Consider the following 27,587-nt stretch of genomic DNA (forward strand, 5'->3'; position numbering starts at 1 on the left):
CAAAAATATCTTAAAGATCTTTAGGCAGAAAGCCATACCATGAAAATTCGAGAAAATGTCATGTTTTATCAGCTATACTTTCCACAGACCCAGTGATCAAGAAAACCTTTGTGCTAAATTACTCATACTTTATGTTCCAAAGAAGAAAGAAAGTCATGAACAACATGAAGGTGAGTAAATAATGACAGAATTTTAAATTCTGAGTTAACTGTTCCTTTAAAGGGCTCTATAAATTGGCATTAAGAGAAAAGTTATGATTCTTTGCTTTGTTGATTATCTGACAAACTACTGGTAACTGGTCTAAATAATACAGTTGTGGATTAATCCAAGAGTAATTACAAAATCAGTTTAATATAGGGATTATATTCTAAATGCCAATTTACTTGCATCACCCTCATAAATATGATGCGCCTGAGGCTCTTTAAGTTTATACAGTGGCGTCATGTTCATTTGCACATGATGTTTGTTGCTGAGAATGTCTTGTCATATTTGTAGCCGAGTGTGGATCGTGATGTGCCAGTATGAGGACTGACTGGCTGTAGTGTTGGACGGGGGAGGCGCTTCTGTGCTCTTTAAGCGTATGTTTTCCCAATAGAAAATTTCCTGTTGTCATACGCACCGTAGATACGCACGCGCTCACCTCCATCACGGGGAAGCGTGTGGAGTTGTCAGATTTTACGGAATATTCCAGAAATATCAGCTTGTTTGCGCTGTGATAGAGATAATTTCTGCCATCAGCTGAATGTGTAACCCGTGTATTATTTCAGAGGACAATGTTTTGTGTGTGAGGTAAGTTAAGTCTGTTCTTTGGGTCAACATGAGTAATCTTATTAAACAGAGTCTACGCTGATGTTGACGCAACAGTGTACTAAATACGTAGCTTTTGTGATCTTTTATATCTTTACATTTCGGAAATGTAACGTATTTAGTGTGTTTGTCCGACATAATTGCTCATGTTGTGCGTATTCGGGTTGAAATTGAAAGAAAATGCTCGTTACAATAACGTGCGCAAAGTGAACACAAACAGTTCGCGTGCGTGGAGCGGAGTAGTTGTCATTTTCCGCGATACTTCAATGATTTTCCGTCACTAGTTTGAACTACGTACTTCTTTTGTCGCAAATTAGGCAGCCGACAGGTTCACCGTCGGTATCAGTTGTAGGCTTGATGTTCTGTATTATTTCGCCTTCAAATGGCTTTTTGAATTTATGTCATGGATGCCATTGAAGGAACAGGTTGATGTGCGTGACTGAGTCAGACATGAGGCGCTCAATGCAACAAAATACGATCTACACTCAGTCACCGGCATCAACCTGTTCTTTTCACCCCAGTGTTTGCTTAACCATTATTATCATCGCTTAGGTTGAGCCAGCTTTCTTTAATGAATGTTCTCCATCAACCCTGTTGTTCACTCTAAAAATAAGTGCACTCCAGAAACTTGTATTAAATAAATAGGCTACCTTTGACATCTCAGTAGCTTCCAGGTTTCTCATAACCATTCACACCTGTAGGATAAACCAAATACGCAAGTTTGTGTCCAATTAAATATTTTACAACTTAAAATCCCTGTAAACTGACTATCTCTGATTTGTGAACAAATCTTTGTTCAATTATTTTAAATGAATCAGTTCATTCACAAATCAGTCCAAGTGTTTTTTTGAATTTATGTAACCAAAACTGTTCAAATATATGTATATATTGTTTAATTTGTGTAAAATTAACATTCATTTCAGTAATTGTCATTTTGTTTGTATGCCATCAACCACCCTGCTGTAACTGAAAAGCGCGTATTTGTCAGACACTTATATAATAATTGGTCAGCCATAAAATAATAATTAGGATGCACAGATGTAAAAATGAAAAGAGTGCAGTTTTGCATTTTCTATGATTGTTTAAGGAGGAACCTATTAGATGGATAATCTAGATTTTATCTGTAGTAAATTAAAATGTTATCTTTAAAATGTTCGCATTTGAAATGTCACTAACGCTGCAGCCACTTGTTGAATGAGCATGGATTGTTTCATTAGGCTATTGACAAGATTAAGCTGGTAGAGTAAACAAGGCTCCGGTTCAGTTTTCTGTTTTCCACATTTGGTGTGGAAGAAGGGCTGCCATTTTGGGGCTCGAGTTTCTCAGCAGGTGTCTCTCGTTCCCATTAATGCTTGCGGAGGTGGAATCAGACTCTGGGAGAATTTTTACACACGGCATCCGAGACCTACGGCACTGAATCTGTGATATGCACTGGTGTTGACAGATCCACAGACACACACTGAGTGATGAGTGCCTGTATGTGTGTGTATGAGGTTGACACAGCAGCCCATTACTGTCATGCCAAGAATATGTGTTCACGCCACTCCACAGGTGGAGAAAATGAAGTATTATCTATTGTGTTCGTAGCAAAATTGCTTGGCTCCCAATGGAGAAGACATTCATTTAAGATTGAGTTGTTGCTTCTAATTTACTTGCAATATACAGGGTGATGGGTTTTTTAGTGCATTTTCATAGACACGTACTCAAAATGTGTTTTGATGATAAAATACTAGAAGCACACATTTGGCTTTAAAAGAATAGTTGCAATTCTGTCATCATTTACATGTTGCTCCAAACCTGGATGACTTTCTTTTTACCATGGAACACAAAAGATGATGTCTTGTAGCTTTTTTCCTGCACATCTGTGTCTCATACACCCATATGATGCAGCAAATTTGAAAATTCAGGTATGAAAATCAGTTTTGAGAACCGCTGCAGAGAATTGAGTCATATGGACCACTTACTGTATGTAGCTTGTTTTTTCTTTTTTGAAGCTAAAAGCTTAAAAAAAAAATTTATTGTATGGTTTTTCAAAATTTATTTTGTTATACATCAAGAAATCAGATCATATGGATTTGGAATGAAGTGAGACTGTGTAGATGACAACATTTTCTTATTCCTAAAGATATATGCTACATGTTTAGAAGCAATGCACACAGTAAAAAAAAAAAAAAGATAAGGCCTCTGATGTTCCTTCTTTTCCTCTGTCTGTCTTTCTTCTCTTCCCACTTCTCCACTCACTCACTTGTATAAATAGCTGTGATAGTCAGCAGTGAGGCCTTTGACTCTATCAGCACTTTGGGTTGCTGAGGTTCATCTTTGCTCTTATATATCATGCCTTTATTCCTCAACACCTACAGTAGTCACCGGGTCATGGCACCAGAAATGAATCTTTTAACCCATTTTTCACAAAAATCTTCCCATCTACTTCCCATCTTCTTAAAGGGTTAGTTCACCTAAAAATGCAAATACTGTCATCATTTACTCACCCTGATGTCTTTCCAGACTTTTATGACTTCTGTAAAACAGAAGATTATATTTTAAAGAATGTCGGAACTAAATAGTTCTGGGTACCACTGACTTCAATGGTAAAAAAAAAAAAAAAACCTTTCTCAAAATATCTTCTATTATGTTCCACAGAAGAAAGAAAGTCATAAAAGTTTGGAACAACAACAATAAGCACCAATGACATTGCATTTCGTTCACAAGATATGCGAGAATGACATCTGAACTGAACTTGAAAGCTAGAGTTTTTGGGTCAACTATTCCTTTAAGCCAGGTGGATTGCACACCAATTTACCCAAGAACACTTAGTCACAATGATACTGACTGCCCTTTTGTGTTAACAAGCCTACAAGCTGCGAAGAAGAGTTTGTGAGGCACCACACATGGCATCCAAACTCCGTAATTTCAGTGTGAAAAATGAGTGACAGCCAGAGAGAGAGAGATTGTGTGCCCTGTTTGAAAGGATGTTAGAGACTGTAGAAGTTATTGCGATCAGAGTCCCATGAGAATGGCAGGCGGGCTGTTTTTCATTGATGTAGAGGAAGGCTCAGGGAGACAGCCAGCACGAACTGGGGCAGATGGGTTTTATTAATGCAAACATAGTAGCAGACTACTGGGCACAAGGACACTTCCATAAATTGATGGTCCTTTTGCCACTGTGCGCCAAATATTTACGCATTACAGGGATATGACAGGGCTGTCAATTTAACGTGTTCATTTAATGCAGTTAATTATTTAAAAAATATTAAAATGATAAAATAATAACAACTACTAAGAATACCACTACTAATAAAGAGAATATAGTAATATAAGAGATGGAGAAATGTACAGAAGATCCGGCCACGTTGCTTTAAAGCATCAAGCCAGCTGTAGCTGTGCGGAGAAGGGAGGAACTACCATCACAGGTGCTGTTTGCACAGACATCAGATGTAATTCTTATTTAACATGATTGGTTTGATATTTGTGGCATGCTAATAAGGGTCAGAGCCCCATGCATTATATTGAGAGGAATGAATGATATTGAGCCCTCAGGCATGATGGGAAACAACAAACAGCACACAAGTCGTAAGTAGACCGTCTGTCCTTCAATAAAACATGCTGATGTATGAAAGGTAGGCGGCAAAAACAGATGCTCTACATTCAGTTGTTCTTTCATGCCTGCCAGCGACTCGACCCCCAGTAATTGGAGGAAGCAGATTTCAGCACACTTGGAATCCACAGGGGCGTCTGAGGGCCAAAATTGATGGCTGAATGAGCGTGTTACCTGAGAACATCATTGGGTCCAGAACACAACCCTCAGCTGTGTGCTTTAGTCACACCTTCAGAAGACAAAGAGTTTTATTTCAGCCGTGAAACTTTGCTTTTACTCTGAACACAATGACACATTTGTTAGTTAAACCCCCTAGACATGCCAAGTATTTTGGCAGTACTGGAAGTGATTTTATACGTTACTTGTGTGTGTGATGTGAATATGGACATTGCAGAGTTTAAGCAAGGCTTTTAACTAGGTATGTAAAAATGCATGCATTGTGATGCATCAATCTGACAAAGTACATCAATTATCTGCTTCTTCAGTTACAGGCACTTTTGACAAGAAATCTCCAAAAATCTAACTTTTTCAAACTGATGTTCATCTGTGTTAAAACATTTATTGCATATCTCTGAATAAAGATCTGATCGCGGCTTTGGCTCAACCTTCAGGAGGATTTTGGTATAATGTGATGGGAATGACATTTTTCCTTCTGTGAAGAAAAAGTTAAATAACCTTGGACATGCTGCCAGGTTAGCTAGCAGTTATTGAATTCATAAGGAATTCATAATAAAATAAAAAGAAATGGACTGTATCTGAAGTAAAAAATTAATTTTTATAAGTTCTTAAAACAAAAAGCAGAATTATGTTTTATGCATTCATTAAAAAGGGATGTTAAAAAATGGATAGTTCCAGTGCTCTATTGTGATTGGCCTATAGCTGCATTCAAAGCCATTGTAAAATACTCTATAAACACACACCTGTGTATCTGTATTCTGTATTACAGTGCCAAATATGCTTTCCATTGATTTCCATCTTCCATTAATACATTTCTGTTTATTTTATGAAACCTTTACGTTTTTTCAAAGAGTCATAATTCAGTGTCAGAGCAAATTTTACAACCCTATTTTTAAACCGAACTTTCAAAAAGATGTTTTTCTTCCAAAGTAGAGGCACAGGGCTGCCCTCTTGTTCTGTGCGATACATCAAGCTTTCTGTCTGACCAAGTGAATTTACTTATAACAGGTTTCAAGCCTTGTTCTTGGTTTGATTAATAAGGGTCCTCCAGGCTCCAGTAAACACTTGCTCCGCATGGCCCCCACACTCTCATGCACAGCTCGAGGGACGGAGTCTGACAGAGGGGCACATCTGCTGGGTACATACAGTAATTAAGTCCATTAAACCAGCATTCAGGCATGCTAATGTTGTTTTTTACCATCAACAAGGAAGCTTCATTCATCAACTCTTATTAAGCTGGACTCTGAAAAGGTTCTCAGTTTAAAACGGACATAGAGTGCTTGTTTCCATGGCACAGTGGGTGAAGTTCAGAAGATGTGCGTAGAATGATCCTAACTGTGAACGCTAGTGTCGCTTTTGAAACACTGGTTCGTGAAGCTACGAAACCTTTTTAGGAATTTTTAATGACACATTTATGAGTTGTATTGGCCTAATTAACCAGAAAGCAAACAAAAAAGCCCTACAAATGAATAAAATGACATACCAGGGACCTCATTTATAAAATGTTGCGCAGAAACCATCTTAAAATTGATCTTACGATCATCTCTCAAATATGCGTACGGGTGATTCGTAAAATGAATGTACGTACAGAAAACGCACGTACTCGTCTCTTTCAGATGTGAAATCTATGAATTGCAAATGATCTTGAGCGCAAATGAATGGTTTCAGCTCTCTGCTTGTAAACGACTCTTAATGTCATTAACACGTAAAAGATCAACAGTCATCATCCAAATTCTTTAAGAACAACTGCAAGAACAACTTACATTTCCAAAAACCTGCAGTACTCGAACAAGAAAAAGTGTGTACGTCTGCTCAGACCCTGACGTGACGCTAAGCACTTTTCCACGTCAAAGACAGTTTTTATAAATATGAGCGTTGGTGTGGACTTAAGCGTACGCACACTCTACGATCAAATCTGCGTACGCATGCTTTATAAATGAGGCTCCAGAAGCTTCTTATTTACTGGTATTTGTTAATTGCATTTAAGAGGTTACACTTGAAGCAAAACATTTGCAATTGGATTATGAAAGGTGTTTCAATACTTGTTTCATTGTATTTACACCATTCTGCAGTAGGCGGTACACTTCTACTGATCAATTATGGTTATTTCATGCTATAACTAAAGAGGAAGAGATGATTGGTTCATGTGCCGCTTGAACTGAGGCGCTACAGTGATCTGTCACGATGTCAGGATATTTAATGTTTGAATTTCTTAAACAACAAAAATTCAAAGCTTAGACTTTGTTTCATCCCTAACCTAACCTGCTCTGTCTTGTCTGTCGGCACGTTGTCAGTTTCCTCTTTGCTCCGCAATGTATTTTTCATGAGAGTGGCATGGCTTGTCGGACATAGCAACAGTAATGAAGGGGGGCAGGTCTTTGCGAAGGGTCAATTAAGTATCAAATCCTATTATACATGTGTTTTATAAATGAGGCTCCTGGACTAACCAGAAGGTTTTAGATACATAACTCTACATATGTTGTAAACCAGGGGTCTCCAAATCTGCTCCTGGATGTCTATTGCACCATCCTGCAGACTTCCGTTCTGACGCTGCTCAAACACACTTGCCTGTAATTATCAAGTAACCCCAAACACCTTGATTAGCTGGTTCAGGTGTGTTTGATTGGGGTTGGAGCTCTCCAGGAGCAGGGTTGGAGACCCCTGCTGTAACCCTCCTAAAAGAGGTTTCTACTTGTTATTTCAAGCAAACTGACTCTTGGCTTGTTTTAGGTGCACCCAATGATCTTTAGGATATCGCCGTTCGCTTTGAGATGACCAAGGAGAACTAAAAGACACCCTGGCGCCACCTCAAGGTTTCTATTTCTCTGTCTCCTGCCTCCGCTCCTCTATGGGTTCCCGAAGTCAGGGGTTCTTCCACCACCAAGATCACCAACACCACCATCATCACCACCACCACCGCAGTTCAGTGGTGCCCACGGCCGTCCCCCGACTGCTGCCCGAGACCAGCAGCCTGTTGGGGGGCATCGCCAGATCACTCCTTCCCTGTTCCTCAGCCGGGGGAATGTGGCGTCCAACCGCAGCCTCCTCCTGTCCAAAGGGATTACCTGTGTGGTGAACGCCACCATCGAGCTGCCCAACTTCAACTGGCCACACATGGAGTACGTCAAAGTGCCACTGGCCGACATGCCTCATTCTCCGATCTCGCTTTATTTTGACAGCGTGGCTGATAAGATCCACAGCGTGGGCCGCAAGCGGGGAGCTGTGCTGGTGCACTGCGCGGCTGGGGTGAGCCGCTCTGCCTCGCTCTGTTTGGCTTACCTCATGAAGTACCACAGAGTTTCCCTGGCCGAGGCTCACGCTTGGGTCAAATCCCGCCGACCCGTCATTCGTCCTAATGGAGGGTTCTGGCGACAGCTCATTGAGTACGAGAGGAAACTGTTTGGCAGGAACTCTGTGAAAATGATCCAGACACCATACGGGGTCATTCCTGACGTGTACGAGAGAGACCGCAGGAACTTGGCACCTTACTGGGGCTTGTGAAGAGGGGTTTGGAGTAGAGGACTGGTCCGCCAAGCGATTTTTGACTCCACTGTCTTCCGGCCTCCACAAGTCCCTCCTGCCAGAGAATAAAGCCAGATGGAAGTGCTTATGTCCATTTTCAAGATGGAAAAAGTCACTTTGAGTGCATACTTTATGAGGTCAGAAGAGATAATCCATCCTTGAATGCTGAAATAAATCTTGGCGATGATAATGTTGGTTTTAGGAGCACTTTGGGAACCAAGTGTGGTGCTGAGAATCAGGAATTCAGTCCTGGGTTAAGACTTATCAATCGTAATATTGTGAGGATGTTGTTTCAGTTTGGCTGTCGTCTTTGTTGAGAGGCAGCAGTCTGATTTTGATTACTGGTAGCATTTGAAAATTATATATAAATATAATATATATATATATATATTAAAAATATTATATTCCAAGGTGTATTTAAACTCGTGCATACAAAAAAAATTAAAATACTAAATGATTTTTGGAAGGTTTTGTGAAGAGTGACAATGTTCAACAGAAAGACGCTACAATATTATCTAAGTTTAACAGATTTATAAACTATTTATGTAAATTAAAATAAATTTTATTGAACATCATGAAGGACAGTATTGGCATTTGTAATGTCAGTGCTCCTACAAAACAGGATGTTTCACAAGAAGCAGAACAATAAATATGGCAGCAATTTTTTTTTCAATGAATTCTATTTTGTCTATTTGGTCCTTTTGCAATTCTACTCGGTTTTTAATTTTTAACAAGTTTTAACTCATGTTACTTTCAGATGTTTTCTGCAGTGAAGCAGTTATTATAACCAGAGCACATCTGTCAGAGGACTCCTAGCAAAGCTTTTACTAATTTGTGTTAAAAATAACTGAATTCATGTAAAAGAGTTCTGATTTAACTAGTGTGTTAAAATTAATAAAGGGTGAAATATTTTAATGTATTCCTTGTGCTTTTTTTTTTTAAAGTTTCGGTTTTTAGTATGTTGTACACATTACAGTAAAGCTACATAGTAGTAATATTTGTACGTACATAAAAATACCTTAATACTTGTCAGTAAAAGTAACTCCTACTGTATGAATTGACTGATGGACAGGCTGTTGTATAATGGTTTAATGTGTTTTTAATGGATGCCACTATTAAAAATAAAGGTTCTTTATTGGCATCTATGATTCTATGACGAACCTTTAGCATCAACAGAACCTTTCCATTCCACAAAAAATTTAGATTAAAATGTTCTGAGAAAAATGTTTTGAAGTAAGGTTCTTTAGAGAATTCAAATGGGTTTTTTTCTGCAAAAAGCTTTTGTTGGATCATGTCAGAACGCCATTTCACTTCCTGTGTACTAAATCTTCCAATGCATTGTAGAACGTCTGGATTAACATGGAGCAGGAAGTCTGTAAATCTAATCCCTGCTGTTCAGCGACGACAAGGTGGATAAAGGTTGTTAGTCACATGTGTATAAAGACAAGGACAGAACATTATCCATTCTAACAGCATCAAAATTGCAAGCGGTGTAAGTCGACTCAAATCTATATTTTAAACTACTTTTACCTTTAAAATTTCAACAGACATTTGATGCGAATGAGCAACGGGGTGGAAAAGTTGATCTAACAGAAGTCACTTCTCGTCTTCTGTACATACAGACAGGGACTAAATCATGATGTCTTTCGACAATCATACAAATTCAAAGTCCAGTATCCTTGGAAACTGTTGCCAAGGTAATATTGCTGTGAATGGCAGCTATTAGCGCTGAGTGAGTGTGAGGGAAGTGCTGTCTGTAGCTGGCCCTGATGACGGACCGAACAGATGCAGGCTGACTCTACAGAACCGCAGAGTAATCGCGCCAATGTGGGACACAAAAATTTCACATTTGCATTCAATACTAACATTCAAATATTTAATTTGCGCTTACCGACTTCAATTACAAACAGAAATACAGACACAAAAGAACCAATTTAGTAGAAAACGCTCATAAATGAAGTAGATGATATAATGAAACAATGAATAGAATAAGTCCTCAGTAAAACACTGACAAAGACCAACATGTTTTACAAAGCCGTTTAATCTCGGTTGATTCAATACAAGTGCATCAATGCAAAGAAATTAATTCATAATTAAAGTTTACGTAGTTCTTATAACTGCTTGGGTTGGAAAAAAATGAAAAGGCTTTGCTTTTCACTTCTTACATCCCCAGACTTTTGAATTTCCTTCAAAGTTTCACACAACAAAGTCCTTCAAAAGAGTCGCATATGAATCCAGAATATCACAGCGTTTATGAACATCTCAGAAAATCGCAAGCATTTCCAGACCCACTACAAAAGTGACTTGTGTTCCAGCACAACCATACAGAAAACGATACCAATGTCTAAATGTTTCTCTCTTGTAAGTAATATCTGCTACAATTCTTGATGCGTTCAAATGTTTTCCGGATTTTATATTACAAGTCTGCTATTCGTAACATGCAGAACAGCTCTGCAGTATTTACTTCACATGGTAGAGAAATCAACAGCAAAGAATCAACCGACCGCTTTTGTGCAGAAGAGAACCAGATCCAAAAAAGGTAGAGACAAAGACACATTTACAATATTTAAATAAACTATTATTCAGTAGTACATCATTTATCTGATCTACCAACAAACAATGGCAGATCTAGACAGTTGCGTCCCAAATTCAAGTGATGAGAGCTGTACCGGTTCAAAGGCAAACAGCGATAAACAGCTAAAGTGACTGAAGAGTTCATGATGCTTCAGACAGCGGCTCAGGGTTCAGCGCTCGGTTCTAGAGCAGGTCGGGAAGGATGAGACCCGGCGGTTTGGGTTCCACGCAGTTGATCCAGAAGTTAGCGCAGCTGGCGTGGTACTGGTGACCTCCGTACATCAGCTTGAAGTTGTCCGTCTCAGAGTTAAAGGCCTGCAGAGGATTTGTGCAAGACAAGGTGAGAAAAAATTAAATCGAAAGGATAAAGTCTGATTTGAGTGTAGGGAGGAGGGTTGGGGTTGAGCTACTAGTTAAGGTGGTTTTAAAAGTATGTTCCAGGTTCAATACAAAGCTGCTTCTTTTTTTAATGTAATATATCAATACCATATCAATAACTGGACAATATTAGAAAGAGAACATTTTGGGGGGTATGGGGATTTAGAAATCATATGTATTTTATGAATTTAGTTGTATGAATTATGAATTGTGTTTAACTGTTAATGCTCATTTCACCCTATTTTTACATTAAGTCTAGCTTTGCGCTCATCTAATGCTCAGTTAAGGCTAAGCTTTAAAAACACTAGTAATTTAACTTTACTGTTAAATGTAATCTTTAAAAAACCTCAAAATCAATATCCATTTTTCATCCTGTAGCATTTTAAAAATGTATTTTTAGACAAAATAGTATAGAATTTTAATATTAACAATTTATGAGTTTTTGCGGCTATAACTAGAAAATAATTATCGGCTTGTCTGTATCGGCCAGAATTTTAATATTCCTAGCTAGATGTCATCTACATTACACTTGTTAATTTAAGAATATTATTTACATTTTCTCTCCAGAGAAAACTCCAGAATTTGACCGGAATTTCAGTTCATATCCACGGTTATCATTAACTAATTAATTACATGAAATAAATATTACCTACACAAAATATTTAACTTATTTCAGTTAGTTGAAAGGCAACAATTCTCATTTTCGTTTAGTTTAAGTTTTAGTAAAATAAACTTAATACAAACTACATTGACATTATAAATAATAATAATAATAACAGTAACAAACACACATAAATTAATATTTTAAATTGGGTTTAATAGTTCTATTAATATAGAAGTTTTATTGGTAACACTTTACAATAAGGTTCATTAGTTAACTACATTAGTTAACATGAACTAATAATGAACTGCACTTATACAGCGTTTATTAATCTTTGTTAATGTTAATTTCAACATTTAATAATACATTATTAAAATCTTGTTAACATTAGGTAATGCACTGTGAACTAACATGAACTAACAATGAACATCTGTATTTTTATTAACTAACGTTAGCGAAGATTAGTAAATACAGTAACAAATGTATTGCTCATGGTTAGTTCATACAATAACTAATGTTTAACTAATGAACCTTATTGTAAAGTGTTACCGTTTTATTAAAGGAATAGTTCACCCAAAAATAAAATTTGCCCAAAATTTACCCTCAGGCCATCCAAGATGTTTAAGTTTCAGAACCGATTTGGAGAAATTTATAATTACTGTGGAAGAGATTATTATGGATTGTCTTGATGAATGTTTCTTGCAAACACGCAGCTTTTCACTTTACAAGACATTGGTTGATGGACTGGAGTTGTGTGGACTACTGTAGTTTTTATCAGTTGTTTGGACTCTCATTCTGACGGCACCCATTCACTGCAGAGGATCCCTTGGTGAGCAAGTGATGTAATGACAATTTTCTCCAAATCTGTTCTGATGAAGAAACAAACTCATTTACACCTTGGATGGCCAATCAGACTTGGATTTTCATTTTTAGTCAAACTATTTCTTTAACAAAACTAGTTATTCACACAAGCTATTTAAACACAACCTGCTTTTGTTAGTTTCTAAAAGGACACGTTGAAATGACCTTTTGGCCACTCGCAGCACGTCACAGATGCTGCCGATTAAAGCTTAAAGTGCATTGAACCCAGAAAATGACTTCACTACAAATAAGCAGGGGTCCCTGTTAGTCACCGACTTGACTCAACAAGTACTCAATCTGCGTCTCTAAACTACAGCACATTTATCTAGTCACATCTGACTGCAGTGTGGCATATCATCACACTCCATAAAAGAGACAAGAGCTCAATGCCACACTGACATAATTTGTAGGATCAATAGAGAAAAAGAAGTGTGCAATCCTCCCACATACACCCTATATATAGAAAAGCGAAACAAGAACCCGGTGAACTTCACTCAATATATCGATGTGCAGCGTGTGAGTGTGCTTTCATTCTGAAAGGCACAGCTGTAGTCGTGCATTTGTGATAAGGCAGTGATGATATGGATGTTATGCAGAATGAAGCGCCTATGAAAAATCGGAGCTGATGCTGGAAGGAGAAATGACTCATGTTGTGAATCATGCTCTCCCACACTGATACTATGTGCCGCACACACACACACACACTCCATTTCTTTCACATTCTCTCGACAAACGATATTGTCCTGTTTAAAGAATGTTTGTTAAAAAAGCAACATGAAAACCACAAGGGGATCTTGATATTTGTATCTATTTGTGTGCACATTGCTATCTTACAGTTCTATAATGAGGTCTGTATCTATCCCAGAGTAACAATTTTGCCTTCACTTCTTGTAATTGCAACTTTGTCTCATAATGTGTCTTTAAATTTAACAATTGCAACTTTAATAATTGCAACATTATAAAATCGCAATGTAAGTTCTACAACGGCGTTTTAGTGCCACGTTAAAAAAAATGTAAAAATCTAAAAATTCCGAAATTAAAGTCAAAATATTTTGAGAATAAATTCAAAATTATGAGAATAAAGCAGAAATTACAAGAACAGTCTAAATGTTTTGAGAATAAAGGCAAAATTATGAGAATAAAGTCAAAATTCCGAGTTAAATTGTAGCAATTAAAGTTATAATATTTTGAGTGTATAGCCTATATTGCGCATGCAAATGGCAAATGACAAAAAATGACAAATGGCAAATATTTTGACTTTATTCTCAAAATATTTAAACTTTGTTCTCATATTGCTTTTTTTTTGCTTCTCGTCTTGCGTTTTCTGAGTCCTCACTAAAAATATGGGACCTACAAATAAAATAAAGAATATAAATGATGCATTATTTCTAGGTCACTAATTAAATGAGCACATTTTTGCACTCCTTTTTAAAATTCAAGTATTTATATATTAAATGAGTGTGTGTGTATATAAATGAATCAGTATTAAATGAAAAGTCATAAAATCATAAAATTTGATCACAATAGCCGTTTACATGCGCACAAATTAATCTGTTTATAATCGACTTCGACTGAAAAGCCTTCATGCAAGCACTTCAAACTATACAACAGAGCTCAATAAAACCTGAAAATATCCGATCAACGGCAAAAAAATAAAACATATGCAAATGCTTAAATTAATTATTTTCTCAATTGGATTTAAAAATGGTTAGCACATATGCGCAATGCCACGATGTGTAGGTTTACATATATTTTACGTCTTACAAATGTGCATGTGTTTATTTACGTCTCATGTTGTCCCATTACAAACTGGTTAGTCAAAGAGACTAAATATTTACTAAAAAGTTGCTAAAATATTCTTATGACAGTCATCAAGGCAAAAACAACACTCACTCGCAGTAGCTCCGATGACATTATTGCGACAGATTTTATTGGTTCTTAACGCTCGTGCTGAAATCTGTTTTAGAATGCCCACGTAAACAAATATAATGGGATTGCAGAATTTAGGGTTCATATAAACAGAACATTCAGAAACTGAAATCGAACTGGTTGAGGAAAATTACTGCATGTAAACATACCTAATGTCTACTGTATTGTAAGGTAGCTGGATATACCAAACCCTAGTCAAAAGTTATTTTAAAGCATCCAAGAGAACATTCGATTTTGAGTTCACTTGCACTTTCTCAATTACCTCCCGCCTTTCCTTGTTGTAATACAAAGATGTGTGTCTGAGTAGACATTTGAACAATGCCGTGTGATGAAACGACTGGTATATACGCACACGAGAGTGTGTGTGTGTGTGTGCGGTGCACAGAGGGGCGGCAGCTGCAGCACAAGCTCCGTTTCTCTGCAGATGAACAGGTGGTTCAGAGTCGCTGAAAAGGTCATCCTAATTCAACCGACCTTGTTTAGCTGGCGGAAAGGTTAATTACTATCTGATTGCAAACACAGAGTGCATCCTACCTGCAAAGATGACAACACTTGTTACGAGCAGAGTCTGAAGCGTTTGAAGGCCAGTGAGGGACACTCTAGCTTTACCTACATTCTCTACAGTGAAAAATACAGTGGAATATTTACCCTTAATTTGGAGCGACTGTCTTTTGTCAGTGCCTGCAAGTAGCACAAACAAGTCAGCATCAGCATTAGTATTAAGGGGTTTTTTTCTCTTTTTGTTAATGAGCAAAATTACAGCACCAGAGAGCCCACACTGGAAGAAAAGTGTCCATGTTAAGGCAGAAGCTTGTTGCAAATTAGCCACAGTAGGAGACAAGAAGGGGCAACTGTGGACATGAAAATAATGGCATGCAACTAGAGTTCATAACTATTATCAAACATAGCTTTGCAGCATAAATAGCAGTTGTGCTGAGCATGTAAACAAGCACTAGAAATGCATATACTAGTGGTCAAAGTTGATAAGATTTTTTTTTGTTTCTGAAAGATTGTCATTTATTTATTTGATCAAAAATACAGTAAAAACAGCAATATTTTCATATAATATTACAATTTAAAATGACTGTGTTCTGTTTGACTATATTTTAAAATGCAATTTTTTTTTGTGATGGAAAACCTGAATTTTTAGCCGCCATTATTCCAATCTTTAGTGTCACATGATCCTTCAAAAATCATTCTGATATGCTGATTTAGTGCTATTATTTTCCAAATATTTTCTCTTATTATAAATGTCTTTACTGTCACTTTAGATCAAATGTAATGCATCCTTGCTGAATGAAAGCATCACTTTCTTTAAAAAATAAAATAAAATTCTGAACAGTAGTGTATATGCATATATAAAATATATGGAGCAAGGCAAATATAAATTTAAATATTAAATATGCTCATGCAGCTCTAAAATATTCAATAACTAAATGAGTCTATTCATTATACTATTGTCCATGATTTTGGCAAATCTGTGCAAATACAAAACTAACAGGTTGCACGTTTTTAATTAGATGCAAGGTTACAAACTAACTTGGGTGGACATTTAAAACAACAAAAGACTGAAACGGTACTCTTTACAATATCTACAGTATTGTTTATTTAATAGGTCAAGTCGCCTGACTTGACCTATTAAAATATTTTTAACAGCCATTTTTTAAATTTATTTAGAAAATCAATAATGCATAATTACAAACGCATGGAATCCAAATACCTAAATATCCAAAGACCGATATAATACAAAATTTAGCACTGGGATGACTTTGCTTCAGTAGATCCAGATCAAATACAAGCCAATCCTGATGGCTTCCTTTCAACTGCTACTTGTTATTGTCTGTTCACATTAGCTGCATCCAGCTGTGCTACAGGTGCTTCGATTAAATAACCTGGCATCTGTTCTAATTTTAGCATAGACGCACAGAGTGTGGACCTTTAATAGGATGCTGCATTAGCGTGACATTAATTCACATTAAATCTGGACACAGAGTATAATCTAAACACTGCTAAGTAAACAGTCATTATAACAGTTGTTTACTGCACAAACAAAAATGCCGTTTGAGAATCCATAACTACTAAACCGACTTGAAGTATGCCATTTTTAAATGTCAAAATACTTAAAAACTTCCTCCTAGTTTACAGTGCAGAGACAATTATAAGCAAGCGATTCGCATGTTGACTTCTGAAGCATGTAAACACTGTGGCGCTTTCTAAATGCTGCTCTGTTTGGAGCAAATAAATATTTATTCTTATAGTGCATTTAATATTTTATAGAAGTTTATTTTCTTATATGAGTCTTATAAAACAAGTTTTAAACTGGCCGAGCTTATTTTTACGATAAGTTAAAATATAATTTCATGTATTTAATATTTACACTACCATTTGGGGTCAATATGTTTTTTAAAGACAATAATAATTAACAATCAGCAATAATGCATCAATTTGATTAAAAAAAAAATGCTGTTCATTTAAACTTTCTTTTCATCAAAGAATCTGAAAAAAAAAAAACATGTATTATGGTTTTCTGCAAAAACATTTAACAGCATAACTATTTTCAACATTGATAAGAAATGTTTGTTGAGCAGCAGATCAGCACATTAGAATGATGTCTGAAGGATCATGTGGCACTGAAGACTGGAGTAATGATGCTGAAAATTCAGCTTTGATCACAGGAATAAACTACATTTTAAAATGCATTCAAATAGAAAACAGCTATTTTAAATTGTGATAATATTTCACAATATTACTGTTTTTACTGCATTTTTACAGCCTTGGTGAGCATAAGAGACTTCTTTCATTAAAAAAACAAACAAAAAAAAAACCCTCACGACCCCAAACTTTTGAATGGTAGTTGTATATACAATTTTATTTCAGTTAAATAGAGAATCTATGCAGAGTGTTAAGTTAATACACCGTTGCCCATTCCTGCGGACAAATCCTGTTAGCAGATGCAGCAGGATCCCATTCCTCCCCAGCGGGAAGAGAAACTGAATGCTAGCCCAAGGTCAGTAGACTGAATCATCCAAACCCCAGTGAAATCTCCACCTGTAGCCCAACACCACCACCTTTAAACACATCTCCTATCAGAGATGCTGCTCCACCTTCAGAACCCTGATTTCAGTCGCCCCAGACAGTGACGCTGCCCCCCAAAAACGTAATTAAAGAGCGGGATATTAATCAGATGTCAGGAGCAGACGGAAACAGCTCTATTAATCTGCAGCGGGCTGGATGTGTTCGGCGGATCTATTAGCACCTGTGTTTTTGGTCACGGTGACTGATGGCTGAGCTGCATCTGCTCCTCAGACACCCATCCCATGATTCCTTGCTGCTCTGCGCCCCTCCTTCCCTGAGTGCATCTAGAGCACTACGAGCAATGTTTACACCCCTATTACATCAGCAAATCTTGATCATTGCATTAATGCAAGGGAGACTTGGGAGAGTTTCAGTGAGACGAGGAATCTTAATGAGCGGATTGGCCACTGTGTGTTAACGAGGCGAATGGCAATGTCACAATTACGTGTTTAAACCTGTGCAGGATTGGATTGTACTTATGAATAGAAGAGTTTAAAGAGATAGTTCACCCAAACATTTGAATTGTGTCATCATTTAATCAAAGTTATGGGGGTCTAAACTACTTGTGTACCAGGCAGGATTATTACTGTTAACTAATACAAAAATCATTAAAAAATTAAAAAAAAACTGAAATTAAATTAATAAATTAAACTGACATTTACAAATAATAATACAAATTATTTTCAAAAATATTTTTTCATATTATAAATTCTTTGATCACTTTTGATAAATGTAATGCAACTGAAATGAATTAAACTGACATTTTTAAAAAATGTTAACAAAATTACTAAAACTTAACTAATATTAAAGTCGAAAATACAAAAATAAAAACTAATAGAAAAAAACTATAATAGCATCTCAATAAATCTAAAATAATACAAAAATACTAATAAAAATAATGTCTGGAAAAGAGCAACTTGGACATTCTGCTAAATATTTCCATTTGCGTCCCATGGAAGCAAAATAAAATAAATAAATAAATTTTAAAAAACTATGGTTTAGAGCAAAATGAGAGCAAAAAGACTTTTTTATTTTTGTGTGAACTATTCCCTTTAATATGATTTCCTTTGCCCCATACCACTTTTAGATTTGTTTTTCACCGCCCCGGGGTGCCAAAATGACGAATACGTCACCTATTTGCTGCCTGCCTCATGCTTTTTGGCCGACAGTCAGACTTACAAACTTGTCATGAAAGATTTCTGTAAATGCTGAAAAAACGGGAGCTAAGAGCTCGTAGTCAAATTAAACACCTAAAGCTAGTTGAATGAAAGCGTGGCCTCGACCGAGCGTCTGTAGATTTAGATGCATGAGTCAGAGCGTGCGCCTTTGAGAGCCGTTTTTGGCAGTCTGTAAGGAGACGAGTGGCGAGAGGTGAGTTCTGGTCATTTTGGCAGCACAACACGGGAGCGATTGCCCGCCTGACCCCTGCAACAAGCTGCAAATTGGAGTCGAGGCAGTTTAGTCAATCCTACTCTTTTAAACAGGCGTCCAAAAGTGTTCTCGTCTTTCTTCTGTAAAATTGTGAAAATCAAAGAAATAGTCAGAAGGGATGTTTGTTTTTTTTTGGTTTGTTTTTGATAGGGAAACTTAACAGAAATCTTCTGTTCAATAATTTAAAGCAATAGCTCACCCAAACATTTCCTGTGCAATTACAATAAATGAGGACTGAAGCTTTAAAAGCAACATAAAAGCAAAAGCACCATAAAAGTATACCAATATGACTCATACTCTATATTGCAAGTTTTTTACCATAGCTTTGTTTGAGAACAGGCCGACTTCAGTCAATTCAGGGATTACTGTTTTTAACTAAAGCAAAAATTAAAAACTTTTTCTGAACAAATTAAATATAAATATTATGGAAAAACTTTAAAAGGTAAAAATGACAAATGTTGGCAACTAACTGAAAAACGTTTACGTTGAAGCGCTAAAATTAATTAAATGAATAACAATTACTAACAAGTGAAAACAAGTAAAGACTTAAATTATATTTATGGTGCTGTTATAGTGCTTTTAAATCCTTTTCTTGAAGCATGGAAGCTCTGGTCCCCATTCACTATAATGGCATGGAAAAGAGCAACAAGAATATACTTAAAAATTCTACTTTTTTTGTTCCCCAGAAGAATTCAGGTCAAAAGAGTATGGTTGAATAAATAAACATTTCATTTTTGGGTGAACTATCCCTTTAATATGCAATACACTCCTGAACAAAATCTTAAGACCAGAGGAAACATTACGAGTATTCGCATTTCACTCTGGTGGATCGTAACCAGGTTGTAAGTACTGCTTCAAAATGCCAAAAGAAGAAACAGGAGCAAGAGACAAAAAAATAGAGAATAGGCAATTTATTGAAAACTGCATTTAAACGCAAACAGGCTGTTCATCAGCTGATCAAAAGTTTAAGACCATAGCCTTAAAAAGTTCAAATCTGCCCCAAAATATGGCTTTCATGTCAGGCAGTCGCACTGTCATGACCTCTTGATGGCAAAGGCAAAAAGGATTTCTGTCTTTGAACTTGTGCGTGTGTGTGCAACGCGCCATCGCTGCCAAGGTTGGACACAGTAAGAGTCATTTTACATTTCTTAAAAGATCCTGAGAGTTATGGGACAAAAAAGTCAAGTGGTAGACCCAAAAAAGATCAGCGAAACATGCAGGATGGTCCAAAAGAGTGACGTTATTCTCCTGGAAGAGGTCCTTCATCAGGCGGTTGTTGTGAACTGCAGCGCTGTCCTGTTGAAAGACCCAGTCATTACCGCACAGACGAGGGCCCCTGCACAACCTTAAACTCCATTGAAGGAAAAAGCACCCCAGATAGAAAACATAGAAAACATCTCCAGTGGAATCTCCTTGTCATGCCAGTAATGTAGGAAGCCATCAGGACCGTCCAGGTTCAAATTTTCTCGCTGGGGAATAAAACTTTCTTCCACCTTTCAATGTCCCATGTTTGGTGCTCCTTTGCAAATTCCAATCGGGCAAGTTTGTGGCGCTGGAGGAGACGTGGCCTTTGAAGACGTTTTCTGTTCTTTAAGCCCTTCTTTCGCAGATGCTGTCTTAAGGTTATTGGGCTGCCATATTTTGAAAACATGAAAGCCATATTTTGGTGCAGATTTGAACTTTTTAAGGCTATGGTCTTAAACTTTTGATCAGCTTGTTTGAGTTTAAATGCAGTTTTCAATAAATTGCTCCCGTTTCTTCTTTTGGCATTCTGAAGCAGTACTTACAACCCAGTTCCGATCCACCAGCGTGAAATGCAAATACATGTAATGTTTCCCCTGGTCTTAAGATTTTTTTTCAGGAGTGTATATTTGCATTTTTTGTGTCCCTAATGGTTGTATGCAGATGTGTGTGTGTGTGTGTGTGTGTGTACAAACCTTGCTGCGCGAGTCCACGTTGAGCAGACACACTCCACACGCCAGCTCTTTGGCATTCTTAATGCCGTGCCTCAATATACAGGAGGAGAAGTCCAGTGAGCTCTCATCAGGCTAAAGAAAAACACACACACACATCATGAATGTAGTTCTTAAAAAGCAATTGGGACTCCATTGCATCCTTCACACAAATCACTGGCTGTCAGTCAAACTTCAGTTCACAGAGGCCGCTGAACCTCACAGCGGTTGATTGGCCCTTCAGATCAATACATCAGCTACAGAATCTGTCCAAAACAGCAGGATTCAGGCAGAGAGAACCCGTCGACGCTCTAACCGCATTCATTTTTATTATGCTTCAGAGCGTTTGTGGTTTTACGGCAGTGTGCCGAGACGTCATTCTCCCAAGCTGATATTATCTGACCGCACAACTCTAATATTATCTGCTGGCATTGATATTCTCCCATGAGTACACTGCATGACAAAGCTCTGTTCAGCACTCAGCAATCTGTTCTGTACTACTGCACTTTCCACAAATAACACACACTTTAGCGTCTCATTACTTATAAGTATCAAAATGCACATATACCATTTTTTTTTTGTGAGATACTCTTTATAAATTATCAAACAAAAATACCACAACGTTGAAGTTAATTAAAAATTAAAATGATGATTTTCCCTGGAATGATATGCAAATTTAGCCTATTTTTTAAATGAATGTTATAGATCTTTTTGTGAACAATTCATCTGAGCTGTGTTTCATTTAAAAATGTTTTGACCTCATATTGTTTAATTAAAATGTCATAACTTGAGCTTCTTGTGAACAGAAAAAAAAAGTAAAATATATTTCATGTATTTTTAAGTGAATATTAAACAATTTTAGAATGAAAAAAATAACTATTTAATAAGGGGGGGTGGGTGGGGCAATATGACCAAAAATAATATTAGCCTAAATTAAAAAAAAAAAAAACGCTCAAGCTCATGAAGACAAGTAAACTGTCTGCGATTAAATAAGAATAAGAAACTAATTACAAGCAATAGGACAAAAACTACAGTAGAACAAATCAATAAGAAATGCTACATACAGTGTATACAGTAACCACTGCCAAAAAAACACTACATATTCTTCACTGTGTAAATTAAATATATATTTCTTAAACTTACAAAAGTGATTTAGTCAAGTGTACTGATTTTTGTTTGATTAACATGAATGACAGACAGCGGGAATATTAGACTGCTGTCACTTTAAGAGCTGCCCGGATCTAACATACTGTTACACGTTTTTTTCTCAGCTTTTTGATTTCACTTAAGACCTACTGTGTTTACGAGGATACTAACCAAGTTTCAAATTTAGGTTCGATAAAATAATTTCATAATGGTCCTATTTTGTGCCCTATTAGTAGGAAGTGCCTACTGTTCCAAAGATCACAGCTCACATAAACCACATTTTAATCCCACAGATATATTCATATCTCAGTTAAGCATTAATCAATATGTGTGACTTATTGGAATGTTGTAAAGAAATACTAGTGTACTCACTAAAGATGTGGCAGTGTTTGTTTCATAAAAACTCACAGTGAGGTTTGCCAGCGACATGAAGCCCATCAGGTTGTTCCACACACGGCTGATGTCTTTAAGCAGATCCTGTAGTTTCTCTGAACAAACGGCTGTGGCTTTTATACCCAGCTCTACACGCTTGGTCACACGATACACCTCCACCACACCTATACACAATATACCAAAAAATAAATAAATAAAAACAAAATACAATAAAATGTTTTTAATCAGCTGTTTGGACTCTCATTCTGACGGCACCCATTCAATGCAGAGGATCCACTGGTGAGCAAGTCATGTAATGTTACATTTCTCCAAATCTGTTCTGATAAAGATCAGATGGCCTGAGGGTGAGTACTTTTTCAGCAAAGTTTCTGAATTTTTAGGTGAACTACTCTAACAAATCTATTATTTATTTGAATACATTTTTTTTTTAAATCATATTTCAGGTCACCATTCGGGATGCATTACTTATATAATGCAAAGTGAACAATACTGTCTGAACATTACTTACATTTATTATCTCTTTTCATATGTGACATTTACCATGTTGAATAAGTGAATGAGTCAGTTGTGGAAATGGTATTTCCAGTTTTCTTCTGGCAAAAGTATTACAGATATTCGTAAGACCAAGTGAACAAATGGATCAGTAAGGAAGATCAGATTTGAAAACCAAACTGGATTTCTGTGCAGTGCGAACAGAGCCTGTGTGTGTGTGTGTGTGTGTGTGTGTGTGTGTGTGTGTGTGTGTGTGTTGAGAGAACCAAACAGGAGAAACAATAACCCAGCGGTGCCATTCCCAGCATCCCCAGAGCTGAATGTTCTTTTACACTGAACCCATTAGAACGGCCCAGAATAGTCGCTCTGCTCTGTAACACTAGCCTCCCCCAGTCGGACCTAGAATGCCCTGCTTGGTCTCCAGTCACAATCGCTAGAGCCGGATCAAAGAGCTTTAACGGTTTGTTTCTACGTAACAACAGCACCCTGTGCTCCCCTCCCGCTGGCATGAGCACGTACAGCTCATTAAATCCGCTCTGTGTGAGAGCGTGAGTACAGAAATAGGCAGCAGATAACCAGAACACCTGGCCTGTCTGTTTGACTGAAGACTGCTGGGACGCATGAGGAGCAGGTATGAATGTGGATGAAGAGATTGTGTGACGGGGCTGATCTTGAGTATTACAGATGTTGGGTATGATGGGTAAAGCTGGACTCTGACCAGTAAATAAAGTGTGACTGCAGTCGTAGTCTCACCCAGCAGGTACTCCATCCCCTGTGCTGACTGGATGACCTCTGTGCACACCGTGGAGCTGCTGATGCCATTAAGAGTGTTATTGGCAGTGGTGATGACCTGGAAAATAAAAAGAAAGCTGTAAAGTGGCCATATTTTATAATATTTTAACTTTTTTCCTGAAATAAATAAATAAATAACAAATCATTTCAGAACGGCTCCATTTCACAGTGAATGAATGCAGTGAACTCGTTTATTGCATGTGCTGTGAGTTTAGCACGCGTTTGAGAATGCAACAGCCACCAGTTAGGCTTAATTTTCCGACTAGTGGTGTTGAACAGACCACAAAAAAATAGATCGACAAACCCTCAATCATGGCCCAACACTGGCTGACCATTAGCTTGGCATGTCATGGTCTATATAGGTATGGAAATGTAAATGATGAAAGAATATTTTTTGGGTTAATGATATTTAGGTAAGGCCAGCTTGAAATATTCCTTACACCAAAAACCATCCTATGCAATAAAGCATAAAAAGTTGTGTTGCTCCTCCCACAGAGAAATCTCATTGGCCCAAAATCTTACTCTGTGTAACTAAATATTAAACATCAAATATGTTTTGACTGGCTGGGACTGCAAATTAACAGCAAGGCAGCTTTTGCTACTATACTGTTAACAATTGTATATGTAAAAAAAAAAAAACTTTTATGGCTGTGCAAAGAATAACAACGGCCCTGCTGAATAACAAGCAACTGCTGAACTTATTTGATCAGATCACACTTTTATGTTAGTGTTGGTAACATGTGATGCTTCTGAGACCCTTCTGAGACTTTCTATAGACTGATACAGTTGTAAAGTGTATGCCAAGCTCTTTATGAATGTGTGTGTGGAAGTGTATGTTACCTGCAGAGCGCTCTCCAAACACCTCTGCCATTCGTACGCATATCGCTCACTCTCCTGCCATGAGTGTTTGGACGAGAGTCAGTGGGAGAAAAAGAGAAAGAGATGAAATAGAATGACAGCTTTGTTCACTGAGAAACCTTAGGCTGTATTCAACAAGGAGAAGCTGTCTGTGTGCTCAAAGAGAGCGTATGTACCAGAGAGAACAGAGAGAGCGAGTGACTGACCTCCACCTCTCCTGTGAGGTCCTTGTACTTGTCGCGGATGATCGGCAGTGCAGGTTTTTCATTTAGGGTGTTGGATCGGTCTCTGAAGGGCTGCTCAGGGGCAGGAGAGGGGATGGACCGTACAATTTCTTTCTCTCCCAGACTGTGGCTGCGCTTATGGGATCCTTTGCACAAATAAATGGGTCAATGATAAATGGGAGTGTCCATGACAAAGAAAATGAAACATCAAGCTTAAAAATGTGTGGCAAGTTCTTAGACACATGCTTTTCATATTTACAGTGTGTGCAGAATTATTAAGCAAGTTGATATTCTGGTCATATTTTTTTTCCAAGAACATTTAACCAATTCCAAACCACATCAATCTTAATAATTACTATTGATTTTGTATTTAATCATTTATAAGTGATATATAATTGTCCATGAAGGCTGAAAGTCAAAAACTCCTTATTTCAGGTGTGCAGAATTATTAGGCAGGTTTTTTTTTTTTTACAGATAAAATGAGCCAAAAGAGAGATTGAACTCAAGAATAAAAGTTAAAAAATTATTAAATGTCCTTGAGAAGGATGCAAAACTAATGCAATAATAGAATTAGCAAAATTAAGGCATGACCATTGGGCAGCGAAATGCTCATTGGGTCAGTGCGGTCAGAAAAAACAGGTGGAGAAGAAAAGACGAGTTAACTGCAAAAGAATTAAGAATTAATGTGAAGAATTAGCTGAGAAACCATTAGGAACCATTTAGTCTCCAGCGCCATTATTTTCCAGAACTGCAACCTTCCTGGAGTCTCCACAAGTGCAATGTGTCAGGTTCTCAGAGACTTTGCTTGGGTAAAAAATTCTTTAAAATGGCCCTCATTTAATAAGAATACCATGCTGAAGTGTTGTGAAATACATGACTGATTTTTTTATAGGCTTTATGGACAGTTAAGTTGAGAGTGACTCTTGAAGGACCAGAAACACATCCTCTTGTACCACTGTTTGAATAATTTATCTTCCAGACTCTGGCAGCAAGTTTTAGGAGCTCATTTTTAATCAATCCTGCAAGACAGATTTTTCAGGATAGGAGAAAATGACCTCCCAAAACTTACTGCCAGATTCTGGAAGATAAATTCTTCAAACAGTGGTACAAGAGGATGTGATTCTGGTCCTTCAAGTGTCTTATCTGAGTCTTATGGACTTATCTGTCCATAAAGCCTATACAAAATCAGTCTTCATGTATTTCACATCGCTTCAGCATGTTATTTTTATTAAGGGATTGGACAACTTTAAAGGCGATTTTCTCAATATTTAGATTTTTTTGCACCCTCAGATTCCAGATTTTCAAATAGTTGTATCTCGGCCTGTCATAAACCATACATCAATGGAAAGCTTATTTATTCAGCTTTCAGATGATGTATAAATCTCAATTGACCCTTATGACTGGTTTTGTGGTCCAGGGTCACATATTGTTAAACTAAAGCTTTTATTTTCAAGAATTTCATTTGGTTTTCTTCACTATGATAGGTTGTACCACCCTGACATGTCTTACCAAAAATTAAAAGGAATTTTAATTCAGAAACTAAAAACATGCTCTTCACAGAAGAGGTTTATTCAAGCTACTGTACGTATGAACTATTGGGATGTAAGTTATGTAACGATTAACCCCGAGCCGGTTGAAAATCTATTCAAATGTGTGACAATTTAAATCGGTTGAGATGCTAAACAATTCAGAATGCATGTTCCAAATCCTGCTGCACAGAGTGCCACTTACATAGTTTACCATAAAATACACATTATATTTGTCCCAAATTATTGTTAATGTTCATAATGACTTTATTCTAGGCTGGAAGATTGTGTATCTTTCCGCACAACGTTTGTCTTTCTGTCTGTATCTAATAATAGCCATAGGTTGCACTCTCTCTTTCCAATTGCTCTGCTTTGTCAAACACCGTACTTCAAACTCATCGATGCACCTTTGTTAATTTGAAGTGAACTTTTATATTTACTGTTTTAGACTGCCGTATTGAATTGGGTGCAATACCTGTGAGTTGTCCTAAATGCGACGTTGCGCTTCTCGTCCGGTGTGCGACTACTTTCCTTCCTTACGGTGGCCGAGAGAGCTCAACACGCTGCAACTTCAGAAAACACATGCAAATAAACGAAGCACCAGCAAATTAAGAAAACATCTTCATCAATTTTACAGCACACAGTGCTGCAAATGCTCACAACACAAACAAAGAATTAATTTTATTTGCAGCGCTTTTCTTTGTTTGGTTGTGTTGTGAGTATTTGCAGCACCGTGTGTTGTAAAATTGATGAAGTTGTTTTCTTAATTTGCAGGAATTTTTCTATTTATAGCGCGTTGAGCTCTCTCAGCCATCATACTTCCTCCCATGTATTAAATGCGCGTCGACTTGAAAGTGCGCAGTTTTCTAACGTATTTACTTTAACTTCTTAGGTATAATATCAATATGGCCTTTCAGATGCGTCTGAAATTACAAAAACATATACATATATTTAATTGTTTGATCAAAATTATTGCTAGGGACAGTTTGGTAGGGACACATCCCTTGTGTCCCCCCTTAATTCTGCGCCCCTGTATTATAGTGTTATATTTCAATTTCACAAAAGAAACGTGCAGCATTTTGTCCAAGCAATAATAAAAGGACACATTTAATTTATAATTTGTCTTAAATCTCATTTTGTTAAAAAAAATTGTGAATCAAATAGAATCGTGAGTTGAGTGAATCGTTACATACCTAACTGTATTTTAAATACATCTGCATATCTGAAGAAACTGAAAGGCCAAAACTTTTACAT

The 27,587-nt window shown here is 37.1% G+C and overlaps 2 protein-coding genes across 10 annotated transcripts in view; one reads left to right on the top strand and one right to left on the bottom strand.

The window, feature by feature from the left end:
- The first annotated feature begins 537 nt into the window (after window positions 1-537).
- On the top strand, window positions 538-9,208 carry dusp14 (dual specificity phosphatase 14). Its single transcript, XM_058799134.1, is given in 3 exon segments — window positions 538-789; window positions 7,310-7,563; window positions 7,566-9,208. Coding segments are annotated over 2 exon segments (651 nt in total). The 5' UTR covers window positions 538-789; window positions 7,310-7,427; the 3' UTR covers window positions 8,081-9,208.
- Window positions 9,209-10,124: 916 nt separating this feature from the next.
- The window catches only part of synrg (synergin, gamma), a 49,284-nt gene continuing 31,821 nt past the window's right edge, over window positions 10,125-27,587 (bottom strand). For 5 of the 9 annotated variants that reach the window (XM_058799132.1, XM_058799131.1, XM_058799130.1 and 2 more), the window contains 8 exons: window positions 24,790-24,953; window positions 24,566-24,619; window positions 23,687-23,783; window positions 22,457-22,605; window positions 20,888-20,998; window positions 18,992-19,030; window positions 15,093-15,125; window positions 10,125-10,990 (listed from right to left, as the gene is read on the bottom strand). In XM_058799132.1, the coding sequence (XP_058655115.1) occupies window positions 10,859-10,990; window positions 15,093-15,125; window positions 18,992-19,030; window positions 20,888-20,998; window positions 22,457-22,605; window positions 23,687-23,783; window positions 24,566-24,619; window positions 24,790-24,953 (779 nt within the window). In that variant the 3' untranslated portion in view covers window positions 10,125-10,858. The remainder of the gene's footprint in view (window positions 10,991-15,092; window positions 15,126-18,991; window positions 19,031-20,887; window positions 20,999-22,456; window positions 22,606-23,686; window positions 23,784-24,565; window positions 24,620-24,789; window positions 24,954-27,587) is intronic. The other 4 variants (XM_058799129.1, XM_058799133.1, XM_058799128.1 and 1 more) reach the window with 3 other exon arrangements.

The sequence above is a fragment of the Onychostoma macrolepis genome, chromosome 15 (genome assembly GCF_012432095.1).
Source record: "Onychostoma macrolepis isolate SWU-2019 chromosome 15, ASM1243209v1, whole genome shotgun sequence".
In the NCBI taxonomy this organism is placed as follows: domain Eukaryota; kingdom Metazoa; phylum Chordata; class Actinopteri; order Cypriniformes; family Cyprinidae; genus Onychostoma; species Onychostoma macrolepis.